Source organism: Scyliorhinus canicula, chromosome 5, assembly GCF_902713615.1.
Source record: "Scyliorhinus canicula chromosome 5, sScyCan1.1, whole genome shotgun sequence".
NCBI classification, from domain to species: domain Eukaryota; kingdom Metazoa; phylum Chordata; class Chondrichthyes; order Carcharhiniformes; family Scyliorhinidae; genus Scyliorhinus; species Scyliorhinus canicula.
This window is the reverse complement of record NC_052150.1, coordinates 39,756,558-39,774,415: the sequence shown is the minus strand read 5'-3', so window position 1 is coordinate 39,774,415 and position 17,858 is coordinate 39,756,558. Positions and strand designations below refer to the sequence as shown.

At 47.1% G+C, this 17,858-nt stretch overlaps 1 protein-coding gene across 3 annotated transcripts in view; it reads right to left on the bottom strand.

The window, feature by feature from the left end:
* Nucleotides 1-17,858, bottom strand: part of LOC119965930 (doublecortin domain-containing protein 2-like) — a 240,548-nt gene that overhangs the window by 140,963 nt on the left and 81,727 nt on the right. For all 3 annotated transcript variants that reach the window (XM_038796956.1, XM_038796955.1, XM_038796954.1), the window contains exon 7: nt 12,263-12,452. In XM_038796956.1, the coding sequence (XP_038652884.1) occupies nt 12,263-12,452 (190 nt within the window). The remainder of the gene's footprint in view (nt 1-12,262; nt 12,453-17,858) is intronic.

Sequence of the window (17,858 nt, the reverse complement as noted above, 5' to 3'; positions counted from 1 at the left end):
CAGGAATGTTCCCTGGAACACTTCTGCAGTCAAGGGCATTCAGCCTCTGATTTTTGGGTAAGCGTTCTCCAAGGCGGCTTTCAGGACGTGCGACAACGCAGATTGCCGAGCAGAAACTTATAGCCAAGTTCAGCACACGAGTACGCCCTCAAGTAGGCTTGCAACAACTGCAATGAAATTACTGTGAAAAGCCCCTAGTCGCCACATTCCGGCGCCTGTTCGGGTACACAATTCAGAATGTCCAATTCACCCAACAGCACATCTTTCGGGACTTGTGGGAGGAAATTGGAGCACCCGGAGGAAACCCACGCAGACACGGGGAAAATGTGCCGACTGCACACAGACAGTGACCCAAGCCAGGAATCGAACCCGAGTCCCTTGAGCGGTGAAGCAACTGTGCTACCGTGCTTCCCCTATGGAGGGGCCTCCGGATGGTTGGGCGGTGGGGCCTTCAGTGACCCCTTAAACAGGGTATACTCAGTTGGATGGGGGTGTGGGTTCATGTCCGTATGTGTGTGGGGTGACATTGACAGTGGGTGTGGCGGTCTGGGGGACCCTCAAGCTCACTTCAAGATCGGGGCATCCTCTCAAAATGGTGGCCCGATCTCGGGAGAACCGGATTGGCCGGTGGGTTCAGCTGCTTGTCGTGTTAGGTGCACTGGTCTAACACTGGATGCAGCTTAGATCAGAAAGATACTCCAGACCTTGAAGTTAGTTCAATCAGGTTTATTGAACTAATAGCACAGTTAGCACAGTTCTCGGTGAGTCCAACTCTCTGCTAACTCAAGTGTGGTTATTCTGTCTGACTTAATCAGACTAGCTCTTAGCCCCATGGTGGAGGTGTGAGATTGTAACAACACCCTTCACTGACTCTCCAGATGTTCATCAGTGGAAAGAGGTGGAGTGTGATTGCCTCGTGTCTTTTATAGTCAGATCCCACCCCTGAGTGTTCTGCCTGCTGATTGGTCATGTCCTGTTCTCTGTATCCATTAGCTGCTTGTCTGTATATCAGTATGTGTGCGCCCGCATATCATGTCACTCCCCAGTGCTGGAAAAAATTCTCAAGTGTGAGCCTGACCGAGGAGGAACTTCCCAGGGTCTGAAAATGCAACTGTGGTTAGATAGCGGTGGGGAACTCACCGACAGAGTGGGGGAGAAAAAGCCAGTAAAACCCACCTGACATTACAGTCTTCTGTTAGATCACGCCCATTAGTTATGCAAATTCTATGCTCAATTCCAGGGCAAGCAACCCTTTTGCTATTTCTACCAACTAAGCGGCTCCCTAGCTGTTTGGGAATGCCGAAAGATTACTATTACAGGTGTGGGTGACTGACTCCCCAGGATGTTGATAGTGGGGGATTCAGCAATACTAACTAGCCACTGACCCCAGTTGACAAGAGCAGAGCCCCCAGGCATACCTTGCCCGACCCAGTGTAAAATCACTGTGTGGTCGGGGGTAACGGGAATCCGGATAGAATCCAGTCCCTTCAATTTCATGCTCCCCACCCACCTCCCAAAAACCCACGGGTGGGATAGTGTAAAATTCTGGCCTATGTTTCCATGAAGCAGTCAGTATGTTAAGTTTTATTCAAGGTCTAAATTTTGAAGAAATACTGGGTCCGATCTAGCAGCCATGTCTCGCTCGACTGGGAGCAGGGCATGGCCAGCAGATGCTGGGTGAGGCCTCTTGCAGGCTTCCCGGCAGCAATGATGCCTCGCGGGATCTACCCAAGTCCCACAAGGTGACGCGACCAGAATCCATCCCACAATGGGAGGGACCAGGCCGCACACGCTTAATTAGATTTTAAACAAACTTAAGGCCTCTTTACCCACGATCGATGAGCCTCCCCAGGGAGGCCTCAGCCAGGCGCCGTTCGGTACTGGTCCACCCAAACATGGACCAGGCAAAATGGCACCCAGGGGGGTCTCCTGAGCCATTGGAGGCCCTGAGGTGGTCACTGCCAAGGTGACTAGGTGGCACCGCAAAGCCAGCAGGAGAACTCCCAGGGTGCCATTGCCAAGGGTCAACGCCTGAGGGGGGACATGCCCATGAAAGGAGGGTGGAGGGGGGTATGAAGGTTGGGGTGTAGGCAGTGGTGGCCTCTGGGAAGTTAGGATGGAGTGTAGGCTGGGGATGGTGGAGGGGGTGGGGGTAGTGTTCATATGTGTGGGGGGGGGGGGTGACATTGCACGTGACTGTGGGGCGTGGGGGGCCCCTCAACTCACTTAGAGATCAGGGAACCCTTTCAAAATGGCAGCCTGATCTCGAAGGATCGGTTTGGCCAGCACGTCCAGCTCCCCAGTGTGGGCTTTACTGGGGAGTAACTCCTCAGGGCTCAAAAAGGTGAGTAAGTATGGTTCCATAAGGTTAGGAAATTCCCAGCGAAACCCGGCACAAATGACTCTGTTATATGCGCTCACTATGAAAGAGCGGAAAAAGTTTAACCTGTCAAATGTTTCACAAATGAATATGTAAGTAAATCACCAAGCCAGGTTGAAACTGGCTTAGGAATTTCAAACACAAGGAAGAAATCAGGAAATCATCTGCTTTGAAAAGATTCAAGGTACTAAAAGATAGAGCATCACATATTAGGTGTGTATAATGATGAATTCAGGTGATCCAAAGGCCCAGAGGATCCTTGTAGGATCATCTCCCCATGGAAATTCCTGATTGGAAAATCCTACAGGGGCTATCAATCTTAATAATCAGGTTCCAGGAATGTGCAGATGTGCCATTCCGTCTGGTCAGGGTGCACCTTGAATTTTGCATTCTCTTCAGGTCACTGAATTACAAACAGAAACAAACATTCAGGACCCAGAAGTGGTGCAAAGAGTCCTGATGCTAATCCCTTGTGTTAAATCACCACGAGGAAAGAAACATGAATGTTCTTCAGCCTTGCAAGGAGGTGCATGAGAGAGGGCTTTGTGATCAAAGAAGAAATTTATGGCATCGACCTTCAAGTGTTGAAGATGCACCTGAATCAAATCAATACTCCCTACAATCATAAGTAATTGGGTGAGGAAATTTGTTGCTTTGTTCAATGGCTTTGCAGGCTTGTTTTACCGTACAAGCATGTCATTGGTGTGAGGTGGTTATGAGGGAATGCAGTCTGGTTCAAGTATTTGTTCGGTCTCCCAAGTTTGACTTCACCCCTTCAGACGAACATTGCAGAAGCGTGGAAAGGCTCCCCTGCAGCTTCTGTGTACTGAATATGGTTCTCATGCTCTCAGAACGAATGAGGCATGAATCAAATAATTCACAGCAATTGTTACAAGGGAAAAAATGCTTGCACACATTTTATCGGACACCATCAATGCCCATTTCGAGAGCTTATTAAAGCTACACCTGATGGTCAACATATTTTAAACAATAGATCCTACTTCACAAATCTAGTTGAATTCTTTCAGATGGTTAATCAAGGCTTACCAGATGACGTTGGGTAATCGGATTTTCCTAAGTCACCTCATCAGACCAACTTAGCAAGAATTCCACAACTGAAAAGCTTTTCAGGAAAACAGAAGTTGTTGGAATTAGCAGGAAATTAAGTCAACTTGGGCCAAAATTGACTCGACATAAAGCTGAAGTGATGATAAACTATAATCAGTTGCAGAAATAACAAGGAATGGACCTGTATATGGCAGGGACTATTTAATGGCAGGGTGGCATGGTAACACAGTGGTTAGCACTGTTGCTTCACAGCGCCAGGGTCCCAGGTTCAATTCCCGGCTTGGGTCATTGTCTGTGTGGAGTCTGCACGTTCTCCCCGTGTCGGTGTGGGTTTCCTCCAGGTGCTCCAGTTTAAGTACAAAGAAAAAAGAAGAAAAGAAAAGTACAGCACAGGAACAGGCCCTTCGGCCCTCCAAGCCTGTGCCGATCATGCTGCCCGTCTAAACTAAAATCTTCTGCACTTCCTTGGTCCGTAACCCTCTATTCCCATCCTATTCATGTGTTTGTCAAGATGCCCCTTAAATGTCACTATCGTCCCTGCTTCCACCACCTCCTCCGGCAGCGAGTTCCAGGCACCCACTATTCTCCGTGTAAAAAACGTGCCTCATACATCTCCTCGAAACCTTGCCCCTTGCACCTTAAACCTATGTCCCCTAGTAATTGACCCCTCCACCCTGGGAAAAAGCCACTGACTCTCCACTCTGTCTGTGCCCTCATAATTTTGTAGACCTATCAGGTTACCCCTGAACCCCCGTTCCAGTGAGAACAAACAGAGTTTATTCAACCGCTCCTCATACCTATTGCCCTCCATACCAGGCAACATCCTGGTGAATCTCTTCTGCACCCTTCTTCCCACAAATCCTGAAAGACGTGTTTGTTAGGTGATTTGGACATTCTGAATTCTCCCTCCGTGTACCCGAATGTGGCGACTACGAGCTTTTCACAGTAACTTCTTTGCAGTGTCAAGGTAAGCCTACTTGTGACAATAAAGAGATTATTATTATGTAGATACAATGGAGTGCTGACATTGAGGTCAGGGATAATGCTATGAATCTTTATGGAGGCAAATCTGCAATGAATTTATTTGGATCCAAGTCAGTTTATTCATTGTTTGGAGGTGAATATTTCTGATGGACATTTCAATTGATGATATTCTTTCTAAACCAGTTTACAATTTTACTACATAAAGCACTCAGGGCAATCTTCACTCACTGTGTGAAGAAGATGTAGCTGCAATTTAGGGTTAAGAAACAATGCTGCAAGCTGTGAATATAGTTTCCTTTATTCAAGGTTTTTAGCAAACATAGACAGGAGCATTTCGGATGAACCATTTCTCTACATTCATCTTCAATTTAGAATCATAAAATGTTTATAGCACAGGAGGCTATTCAAACCATTATATCTGTGCCAGATCTCTGCAAGGACAATCAGCTCGTCCCACTTGCCAGCTTTGACCCCAAAAGTTGAAGGAATTGAATACATACTTAAAATGAAAACTTTGCAGGCTATGGGGAAGAGCGAGACGAGCTGGTACTTTCTTTCAGACATTTGCTTTTTTATTCATATTTTTACAGGATGTGGCTTTACTGGCAAGGCCAGCATTTATTGCCCATCCCTAATTGTCCTGGAGGAGGTGATGGTGAGCTGCCTTCTTGAACCACTGCAGTCCTTGAGGTGTTGGTACACCCACTGTGCTGTTGGGGAGGGAGTTCCAGGATTTTGACCCAGCAACAGTGAAGGAACGGTGATATATTTCCAAGTCATGTTGGTGAGTTGCTTGGAGGGCAACGTCCAGGTGGTGATGTTCCCATGCATCTGCTGCCATTGTCCATCTAGATGGAAGCTATCACAGATTTTGAAGATGCTACCCAAGGAGCTTTTTCCTACAATGCATCGTGTAGATGGGACACACTGTTGCTACTGTACCTCAGGATAGAGGGAGTCAATGTTTGTGGAAGGAGGAGCAATCAAGTGGGCTGCTTTGTCCTGGATGGTATCATGCTTCTAGAGTGTTGTTGGAGCTGCACTCATCCAGGTAAGTGGGGAATATTCCATCACATGCCTAACTTTTGCCTTGTAGATGGTGGACAGGCTTTGGGGAGTCAGGAGGCAAGTTACTCACCACAGGATTCCTAGCCTCTGACCGCCCTTGCAGTTACAGTATTTTTACGGCTAGTCCAGTTCAGTATCTGGTAAATGGTAAACCCCCCAGGATGCTGATAGTGGGGGATTCAGTGATGGTAATGCCATTGAATGTAAAAGGTGGTTGTTAGATCCTCTCTTGTTAGGGATAGTCATTGCCAGGCACTTACGTGGCACAAATGGGGCAGCAGGGTAGCATGGTGGCTAGCATAAATGCTTCACAGCTCCAGGGTCCCAGGTTCGATTCCCGGCTGGGTCACTGTCTGTGTGGAGTCTGCACGTCCTCCCCCTGTGTGCGTGGGTTTCCTCCGGGTGCTCCGGTTTCCTCCCACAGTCCAAAGATGTGCGGGTTAGGTGGATTGGCCATGCTAAATTGCCCGTAGTGTCCTAATAAAAGTAAGGTTAAGGGGGGGGTTGTTGGGTTACGGGTATAGGGTGGATACGTGGGTTTGAGTAGGGTGATCATGGCTCGGCACAACATTGAGGGCCGAAGGGCCTGTTCTGTGCTGTACTGTTCTATGTTAAATGTTACTTGCTACTTGTCAGCCCAACCCTGGATATTGTCCAAGTCTTGCTGCATTTAAACATGGACTGCTTCAAACATGACAGACCAAAGGGCTCCTTCAGTTCTATACTAGTCTGTGTAAACACAATCCCTCAACGCAGGAGTTAATGGTTCAAAACACTAAGTTTAGTCATAAACCAAGTCCTCTACTAACAACTTAACAAAAAGCACCAGATAGAATCACCCTTTACAACATTCGTTTAGATGTATTAAGATATGTAGCATTTTTTAATAGTCCGAAAGTTGGAAAATAGTTAACTACTATTGCCTTCCATGACAAAAGTGCTAATTATTTTGGCAGTTGGAATAGTGAATAGGTTTTCCATGGCAATAGCTTCACAAATTAGAACAGTCAATGCAAATAGATGCCATTGAAGCTCCGATGAGTCATCGGGAGCCATTACCTGGCCAATTCGCCTATAGACATCGCTCTGCTCCCCTGCAGAGATAGAAGGCCTTGCTTTCACACGGCATCCATCCAAGTACAAATCCAGATTACAGCAGTTGACAGTCAGGATCTTACTGCACGCATCGATCAGCAGGATCCTTTGCCTTTTTCATCTTATTCGACAGTTTTTAAAGTTTACTTCTCAACTCCCTCCTCTAGTCTCCAAGATGTTTGTAGTGTTTATATAGATTTACCTATTGAGACCTGGCAATATACCTCGTACTGTTTGCTGATCTGCATTCCATCAGAGGTCTTTATTAAAAAGCAATGCCAGAGTCAGCCTTGCGGTGGACAGTGTTCTCTACCCAAAACCATATTCCCAGCTGTTTTCACTCCAGTACAGCACCGCACACCCAGTCTTGGCCTTTGATTGAAAGCACACCTTGACAACAATACACTGTGCTGACAGTGGCTGCCATCAGTCCTGGCGAATTCTGCAACTCAACTACAAGATCCGAGGCACAAGGACTGCCCCGGTCTTGGCTATACAATGGTCACTTCAAGTACCCGTAGCAATGTAGCAAATAGTAGATATTAACAGAAAAAATGAAAACACAAAATATTGGTTTAAGGAATTAAAGATGAATGTTTAAATCAATCCACAAATTTTCACATAGTTCATCGCCAGAATAACATTCCCAGTGCTGGCAGATGTAGCATTCCCCCCCCCCCCATTATTTGCAACACAGTTCCTCACTGCCATCTGCAGACAAAATCTTGATACTGCATCGGTAAAGGAACCAGGATCTGAATTTTAAAGCACATAAAGCCCGTGCCAGCTACCTAAAAGAACTATTCATTCAGTCAATTTCTCTTGCACATACCGTATATCCTTTTCAATTTTTCATTAAAATATTAACCCTTCTTTGCATGCATTCTACTCTCACTGCTGTTTCAGATAGAAAATTCCATGTTTCCCCTAACTTCACAGATAAATATTTAATGAGAATGCACTTTGAATTGGATAAACAATTGGTTTTGTCCGCACTGGCACAAGATGGTTATTAATGGTAATGGTTCAGCGTGGAAACTAGTTACGCCAGGGATCATGACAAGGGAAGGCAGTGACGTAGGTCACTGGACGAGTGATCCAGAGACCCTGGGCAATGCTCTGGGGACCCAGGTTCCAATCCCACCAGGGCAATTGGTGAAATTTATCTTCAGTAAAAATCTGGAATTAGAAGTCCAATGTCGACCATGAAACTGTTGCCAATTGTCTTAAAAACCCATCTGGTTCACTATGGTCCTTCAGGGAAGGAAATCTGCCATCCTTACCTGGTCTGGCCTACATGTGACTCCAGACCCACAGCAATGTAGTCGACTCTTAAATAGCCTCATAGATGGGCAATAAATGCTGGTCCCAGCCACCGATGCCCACATCCCATAAACAAATGAAAAAAAAAAGCTCCCTAGAACCCTTCAAAAATGTCAGAGATTTCAGTCATTCCTGACTTTCCTACTCAGAATATTTATCCAGGAAATGTTAATCCTAGTCTAACTCCTGCATAACTATACAGCTGACACTCCAAACATCCCCATCAACACCGATTCCCCCTATGACAGTCCCCTGAGCTCTTCTTTGATAAACGTCCGTGGGATATTTTACATCTACCCGAGAGGGCAGTTGGATCCTCGGGTTGACGTTTCATCAGAAAGATGGCGCCTCCAATAGTTGAACACTCCCTCACTACAACTCCCTCATGGGAGTATTAGCCTTGATTAATTTTATCTTGAATTCCAAAGAGTGGGGATAAAATGGAGTGAGAGGAGCAGAAACAGACCTGGTGAAAGTGAGACGGCAAAAAGAGTTGACAAGTGCCTCGCTCTCCCAAACCACTGAAGCTCACGTCACATCTTTGTTCTTTATATTGATTATATAGCCTCAAACACAAATGGGAAGAATGGTGTCAACAAAGCCAAAAAAAAAAATCACTGAGACAAAATACAAAGAATCCCGCAAGAAAACACGAGAATAGTTTGTAGTTTTCAGTAGTTTCACCTTCATTACTGTCCGTGTACACTGAAGTCAGGAATATGATGAATACTCTCCAACAGTACAGAAGAAGGTCAGCACCATCCAGGACAAAGCAGAACATTTTATTAGCACCTTAAATATACACTCCATCCATTACAGGAGTACAGTTGCAGCAGTGTATACCATCTACATGATGCACTGCAACAACTTACCAAGGATCCTTCAATAGCGCCTGCTACACCCACAACCTTTACCACCTTGAAGAATAAGGGCAGCCGGCGCATGGGAATGCCACCAAGTTGTCCTTCAACTCACACACCATGCCACTTTGATCACTGTAGTCCTGCCAGGTCCAGCCGTGAATGGTGGTGGGCAATTTAACAACTCACTGGAGGAGGTGGCTCCATAAATATCCCCATCCTCACTGATGGAGGAGCCCAGCACATCTGTGCAAAAGACAAGGCTGAGGCATTTGCAACAATCTTCAGCCAGAAGTGCCAAGTGGATGAAATATTTTGGTCTCCTCCGGAGGTCCCCAGCCTCACAGATGCTTACTCCAAGTGATATCAAGAAATGGCTCAGGGTACTGGATATTGAAGATTCTATGGGCCTTGACAATATCTTTGCAAAAGTACTGAAGACGTGTGCTCCAGAACTGACCGCACCCCAAGCTCAGCTGTTCCAGTACAGCTACAACACTACCCAGAAATGTGGTAAATTGCACAGGTGTGCGCAGTACACAAGAAACAGGACAAATGCAACCCAGCCAATTACCACCTATCAGTCTACTCTTCATCATCAGCAAAGTGATGGAAGGCACTTACTCAACAAAACCATGCTCACAGACGCTCAGTTTGGGTTCTGCCAGGGTCACTCAGCTCCTGACCTCATTATAGCCTTGGTTCAAACAAGGACAAAGAGGCCCTTGACATCAAGGCAGCATTTGACTGAGTATGGCATTAAGGAGTCTGAGCTAAACTAGAGTCAATGGAAATCAGGGGGAAAGCTATCCGCTGGTTGGAGTCATACCTGGCACAAAGGAAGATGGTTCTGGTGGTTGGAGATCAATCATCTCAGCTCCAGGACATCACTGCAGGAGTTCCTTGGGGTAATGTCCCAGGCCCAACCATATTCAGCTGCTTCATCAATGACCTCCCTTCCACCATAAGGTCGGGGATGTTTGCGGATGACTGCACCATGTTCAGCACCATTCACAACTCCTCAGATAATGAAGCACTCCATGCCCAAATGCAGCAAGACCTGGACAATATCCATGCTTGGGCTGACAAGTGGTACGTTACATTTGTGTCACACAAGTGCCAGGCAATGACCATATCCTACAAGAGAGGATCTAACCACCGCCCCTCGACATTCAATGGCATTTAACTTTATTGGACTAGCCACATTAATACTGTGCGAATACGGTAGGTCAAAGACTAGGAATAATATATAATACAATTCCTCACTGTTGCTGAGTCAACATGCTGGAACTTTCACCCTAACAGCACGGTGGGTGTATCTATCTCAGGTGGAAAGTTACAGCGGGCCGGATTTAACTAAATGGGAACAAAGTCCCGTAGCAAGTGCGCTTATCCGCAGTCCCAGTGCTCGCAGCGCTAAGAAATAAAATGTTATAAAATGGCACTTGGATTAGATAGGGGTCTCCATGGGGAATGCACGGCCGAGTCTGCATATGGCCCCATTTGTGCACCGAGAAGCTCCGCTCGCCAGAAATCCTCAGTGTAGCTAGTGATCAGGACGCTCCATTATCTGGACCCCGCAAAGCGACCCCCAGGCCCCAACACACTATAGGAGGGTCCCCGGGCCCCTCCTCCGTACCGCCGCACCCCACCCAACACCCGCACAGGGCACCCCGACCCGATCGCCACCATGCAGAAAATGCCAGCTTGGCACCTTGGCAGTGCCAACCTAGCACCCTGCCTGTGCCCCTGCCAGCTGGCAGTGCCACATGGGCACCTTGGAAGTATCAGGCTGGCATCCAGGTGGCATTGCCAGAGTACCAGGCTGGCAGTGCCAGGGTGCTCAGGTGGCACCAGCAGTGCCAGGGTACCACCCTGTCCAAAAGGCATGTATCTGGGCATCTCCTATCCCCTGTGACACCCCCACGAGTACCATTCAGTCTGATCCCAGTTTGTGGAGACTAGTACTGAACGGCGCTTGCCCGAGGTTTTAGAGGTGAAGGAGATGGATCCCAATGCCTCGGGTGCCTCAGGAAACTGCAGATTAGAGTGAGACTAGCTGCAGATTTGTCAAAAAGTGATCCCGCCCACAATGGGTAGGATTTATCTCGCAACGTCTCACAAGACCACATTAGCACAGTGGGCTAAACAGCTGGTTTGTAATGCAGAACAATGCCAGCAGCGCGGGTTCAATTCCTGGTACCAGCCTCCCCGAACAGGCGCCGGAATGTGGCGACTTGGGGCTTTTCACAGTAACTTAATTGAAGCCTACTTGTGACAGTAAGCGAGTATTATTATTATTAGATCTCGCAGGCATTACGAGGCAGGTAGATCCTGGAGCAGGGTCACCCAGCTTCTATTGGCCATGCTGTGCCACGGCACACCGCTTTTCGGGTGCAGCATGGCCGATCGATCACACTCCTCATGTTGACTGAGGTTTAACTGGATTTTTAAACGAGCTAACGGTTTATAATGATTGTCAAACAGCCTTACATTCCCTGGAAGGGTACTTTGATATTTGTTGAAAGTCAAATTTCTCCATTATCATAAGAAATTCCACATTAAAATCAATTTTTTAAAGTTAGAAACAATATTTTGGCTTCCACCTTAATCCCATATTCATGTCCCAATCATTTATTTTGCTATCTGTAAAATTAGAAAATTAAAGCAAAGGGATTCAATGTTTTTTTAACTTCCTGCTTTGATGGCTGGGAGTATACTTTAAAGTGATTGGCTGCTTACTCTGCTTGATGACAACAAGCCTGCAGGTCACCTCACTTGGCGTCAGGTTCGAATTGGCAATGAGCAAGGGAAATCCACACTACAGAGATTGGTTGATCTTTGTGGGCATCTATCTTTGTCAATGGTGAGAACCGTTGCTTTATTGCTGAAATCCAGCCCAATGCATGATCAAATAATATATCCCAGGCGGGATGTTTGTAAGTGGAGATAGTTACCCCTGATTGGAGGATGGGACACATTAACTGTGCCAGCTCAATTTGCCCCAAACATACACGTTCTTGCTTTCGTAAGTATGACCGTGCTGGCTTTTAAGAACCTCTAATTTAACCAATTGGTTGGCAGAACGAAATGTCAGGATAATTTTTTTTTTTTTTTAATTTAGATTAGCCAATTATTTTTTCCAATTAAGGGGCAATTTAGCGTGGCCAATCCACCTACTCTGCACATTTTTGGGTTGTGGGGGCGAAACCCACGCAGAGAATGCGCAAACCCACGCAGAGAATGTGCAAACTCCACACGGACAGTGACCCAGGGCCAGGATCGAACCTGGGACCTCAGCGCCGTGAGGCGGTTGTGCTAACCACTAGGCCACCATGCTGCCCATGTCAGGATAAGTTAATACTTGATTCATAGAGGACAATCAAATCATTTTTGGGAAACCTCGGAGAGAAGAGCCACTCTTCAAATGCTGCAACAAAAATCTGCATGCAACTTAACGGAGAACAGTAAAGAACTAACTCACCATTTTCCCGAAGAATCTTTGGGCTGCCAATACTGTTCTTAACGTGCCTTACTTTGACCGCTTTTGCACGGAACACAGATTCTTCGGCAGTTGCAACTTGTTCCTTCTTTTCTTTCCTCTTTGGTGGCTGTGGCGAGGTAAGTAGATATACTTCACTTGTGGTCCCCGTTGAACGGACTTGGCGCTCTCCCTATTAATTCAGTAAATCCCAGTGAGATAATAGTCATTGCACTGAGACCCTGTACTAAATTTTCAACACAAATTTCTACCTATCAAGATGTAAATTATTATTTTTTTTTAAATATTTTTATTCTCCTTTTTCACATTTTCTCCCAAATTTACACCCACCAACAACAAACAATAATCAGTAACAAATATGTCAATCACCATATCAATAACGATCCCATCCTCCCACCAAACCCCAAACATTAGCCCGCATGTTCACACAAACAAATGGCAAAAAGTAATCACCCATAGTCACCATCAATACACACCGCCCCTTCCCCTACCCCTCCCACCCCACAACTAACGTTCAATGTTATCTAGTTCTTGAAAGTGCATAATGAATAATGCCCATTAATTGTAGAACTTCTCCATCCTTCCCCTCAGTTCAAGAATTCCAACAGGTCCCCCTGCCACGCCAAGGCACAGGGTGGACAGGTTGCTCTCCATCCCATCAGGATCCGCCTTCGGGCGAAGGCTACAACATCTGCTTCCACACCAGTTTCCAACCCTGGCTGGTCCGACACCCCGAATATGGCCACCCAGGTCCAGTTTCACGTGCACCACTTTAGAAATTACCCTAAAAGCCTCCTTCCAGTAATCATCTAGCTTTAGACAGGACCAAAACATATGAACGTGATTAGCAGGGGCCTTGCAGGCAGAACAGGAAAATTATTTTGGCTGCTGTGCTGGGTGAATGGAGTGGGGGCCTCCTGGAACCGGATTGTCAAAGACAAGCAGGGGTAAAAAACCAGAGTGCAGGAGACCAGAGGTTGGGATCTTGGAATTGATCCCTCATTTCGTTCCAATCCTACGACAGCTGCAGACTTCAGGATAGAAATCTGTGAAAGCATCCTGCCTGCTGTTTTCGGGCCCGGTACACCCCACTGAATCACAAGCAAAAACAGCAACTGGTGTCAACGCACTGAGATTCGGAAAAGAAGGGAAGAGCGGACCAGAATTCCATTTCCGATTGCTACTGAAGAAAGCCTGCAGGGAACATGTCTCGACAATGGGGATAGGATCAGGCTCAGTCGTGAGCACCGAACCCTCACCCTAAACTCTCACCTTATCCTACTAGGAGCTGGTTTAGCACACTGGGCTAAACCGCTGGCTTTTAAAGCAGACCTAGGCAGGCCGGCAGCACGGTTCAATTCCCGTACCAGCCTCCCCGAACAGGCGCCAGAATGTGGCGACTAGGGACTTTTCACAGTAACTTCATTGAAGCCTACTCGTGGCAATAAGTGATTTTCATTTCATTTCATTCCTTAAATGACCACTGAATAGTTTCCAAATTCACTGCTACCTTTTATTTGGGTGCCCTTCATCTGTGGAACCATTACTCAGTGTCCCTGTTTTATGTAGACAATCTGCAGATCTGTATAACTTAGTCCATCCAATCAGGCACAATTACCTACATGCATATTTCAAAACTTAATTTAATATGTATTTATGACAGGCCTTCATGTACCCAAGCAGCAGCAACCAACAACCATTGCCGTAAGAGAGATTGCCATTAAGTTTGGAGCGCCATACCAATAGACACCCTACTTCCCGAATGGATTCAGCAGATCTCAGTGCAGACCCTCTCTCCTTATATTTTTGATAATCATATCAACATCCGGCGACAGCACCTTTTGCTCCCCGGGTGCATCTAAAGGGTGAGAAAAGGGTGCTGCATTCAAGGGAAAGGTTCACTTTTGCTGAGGTAATGTTTTTAGCATCTGTGTAAGCTAGGTTAGTAAGTGCCAGTTACCCTATCACACAGCACATTCTTCCTGCAGTCAATTGCTTTCCAACACCATGGATTTTTTTTTTTCATTCCTAGAATGCAGGTATTGCTGGTGAGACCAGCATTCATTGGCCCCAGTTGTCCTTGAGAGAGCGCACCACCTTCCTGAACTAATGGAACCCTGGGGTCCATGTGGTGTAGGTCCACCCTCAGCACAATATATTTTCAAGTCAGGCTGGTTGGGAGAGGAAATTGCAAATGGTGACTGCTGCCCACACCGGTGCTAATCACAAGTCTAGTTACTAGTCACTCTTAGGAACCTTCCCCTTCCAAGTCTGCCCACCTCATCCAGCAGTGCAGCAAGTTCGGTTCATTAGGTCGCATTTCCACTTCCTAATTAGAAGGTTGCTGGTTCGTCCTTCTTCACCCCAGACCATATTATAATTAAGAAGATGAACACTCCACTGTGGCACAGAGGGAGGAGCACTGCATGTTGTAAGTGACATTTTTCAGATGAGATGTTAAATCAAAGTGTTGTTGTCGTCACTGTTAAAGACACAGGAACGGCCCCATGATCCCACTCAAAGAGGGCAAGTGGTTATCACTGGAGTGCTGGTCAATATTAATTCCTCAACCACCATCTCGGAGGACACAATCTACTGGGAGCCCGGACGGCAGTGCAAAGCGGCCGGAAGATGTCGAGAGAAGCCACCCACGGACTTCCCAGCAGTTAGTACGATCTACCCAGACCTCGTGAGGCATTGCGATCAGGTTCCCACCAACAAAGGCACGTGACCAAGCCCCGCACACCTTAAATCGGGTTTTAAACCACTTAGGCGTGGTTACCCAGGGTCTACCAGGCTCTTGGCATCGAACGTCCTCTCAGTAAGTCCCCCCACTGGGCAGGGTTCAGTACTGGTCAACACAAACATGCACCAGGCGGAACGGCACACAGGAGGTTTCTGGGGCCAGGGCCTTCCCCCTGGAACATGGGCACCTTGGCACTGCCAGTCTGGCACCTTGACACTCCCGCCTTGGCACTGCCAAAATGTCTGAGTGGCACTGCAAAGCTGGCAGAAGCACTGACAAGATAGCAGTGCCAGGGTGCATGAGTGACACTGCCAAGGGTCAGGGTCTGGGGGAGCCATGCCCATGAAAGGGGCTGGAGGACGGCATGAAGGGTGGGGGGTTGCAGACCAGGTATGAAGGGACCTCTTGAAGGTTGGGGGCTTGAAGGGTGGGGGTCCTGGAAGTGGGGAGACCCGAAAGGGGGCATGGGAAGGCCTGAAAGGGGAGAAGCCCTCAGCGACCCCATAATGGGGTGTCATCACTTGGAGGGGGGGGCGGGGTGATGCCCATGTGAAGGGGGGGCAACATTGCCCATGGAGAGGGGGGGGGGGGGGGGGGGACCACAAGCTCACTCAGAGATCGGGGCACCTTTTCAAAATGGTGGCCCTATCTCCGAGGAGCCGGTCTGGCTGGTGAGTTCAGCTCCCCAGTGATGAAAATAATTCTTAAGTGTGGTCTTGACTGGGGAGAAACTCCCCAGGGCCCAGAGCGATTAGATAGCGGTGGGGAACTCACAGACAGAACCAGTGGGAAACTCCCAGCAAAACCCGCCACAGACGACACTTCGAAACCTGTCCGTTAGATTGTGCCCAGAGTATCTACTCATTATCTCATTTTTACTAATGGGACTTTGCATGCTCATGTTGTCTGCCACGCTTTCCACATTACATTACAATAGTGACTACAGTACAATGACTACAGTACAATGTACTTCATTGGCTGTAAAGCATTTTGGGACATTCTGAACGACACTCCCTAAATGAACGTACTTTCTTTATTTCATTGCAATTACATCTCCCAACTTGTTTTTCCAATCTCAACACAATTATCTTCTAACCGCATTCCATTTCCTTCTTCATTCCTTCAGTCAGACACCATTTGTACAAACCACTTCCTTGCACACAGCTGCCAAATACTAATTAAGCACTGATTAGTTACATAAACACATTGCGGGTTAAGGATCACATTGTCACGTTTGAGAGATACGAAACAAAGCCTTAGCTCAGAGTGGTGGACAGAGCTGGGAGTGATTAATGAAGGAAGTCCAGCAATATTAAACTAGAAAACTCACTCATTAATCAAGGCAGTCACAGGATTTCTGCTGCTGCTCTGGTTAACCCTTACCATGCTGGTCTATTCTTCCATATCCAGTATCAACTTGCCCATGTTTGGAGAATCCAACCTCTTGCCCTGGTGACCATGTCGAGATGATGCCACTCCAATTCAATGTCTGCCAGTCAACACCACTCCTGGCCGCCTCCATTTAACACATCAGCAATTTTAACCTCAGCATGCATTAACGCAAACAAACAAAGAACAAAGAAAAGTACAGCACAGGAACAGGTCCTTCGGCCCTCCAAGCCTGTGCCGACCATGCTGCCCATCTAAACTAAAATCTTCTACACTTCCGGGGTCCGTGTCCCTCTATTCCCATTCTATTCATGTATTTGTTAAGATGCCCCTTAAATGTCACTATCGCCCCTGCTTCCACCACCTCCTCCGGCAGCGAGTTCCAGGCACCCACTACTCTCTGTGTAAAAAAACTTGCCTCGTACATCTCCTCTAAACATTACCCCTCGCAACTTAAAACTATGCCCCCTAGTAATTGATCCCTCTACCCTGGGAAAAAACCTCTGACTATCCACTCTGTCTATGCCCCTCATAATTTTGTAGACCTCTATCAGGTTGCCCCTCAACCTCCATCGTTCCAGTGAGAACAAACCGAGTTTATTCAACCTCTCCTCATAGCTAATGCCCTCCACACCAGGCAACATCCTGGTAAATCTCTTCTGCACCCTCTCTAAAGCCTCCACATCCTTCTGGTAGTATGGTGATCAGAATTGAACACGATACTCCAAGTGTGGCCGAACTAAGGTTCTATACAGTTGCAACATGACTTGCCAATTTTTATACTCAATGCACCGGCCAATGAAGGCAAGCGTCTACCATTGCTGTTCTACGGTCTTCCCTGCTCGTCTCATTTCTAATCAACTCTGGCCAGCTCCTTCCTCATGACTTTGTAGTTACCTTTACTCAATGTTAACACCATTATATCCGGTTCCAGCTTCTCCCCCTCAATCTGCAGGGTGAATTTGATCATATTGTGGTCACTGCCCCCTAAGGGTTCCTTCACCTGAAGTTTCCTAATCAAGTCTGCCTCACTGAGTCTGCACTGACCCTCTGAAAGAGGACCTTACCCAGGCCCACTCTCCCGTAACCCCACCTAACCTGCATGTACCTTTGTACATTAAGGGGCACTTTATCATGGCCAATCCACCTAACCGTTACATCTTTGGACTGTGGGAGGAAACCAGGGAGCACCCGAAGGAAACCCACGCAGACACTGGGAAAATGTGCAAACTCCACACAGGCCGTCACCCAAGGCTGGTATTGAACCGGGGTCCCTGGCACTGTGAGGCAGCAGTACTAACCACTATGCCACCTTGTCGTGCTTGAAGTGAGGAGTAATGAAACTGGGCAGGAAAAAAGACAAATGTTATAATACAAGGCTAAGGCACAGAAGTGGATTTTCCAGTCTATGTACAGGCCATGTGAGTTGGGTACAAAGTTGCA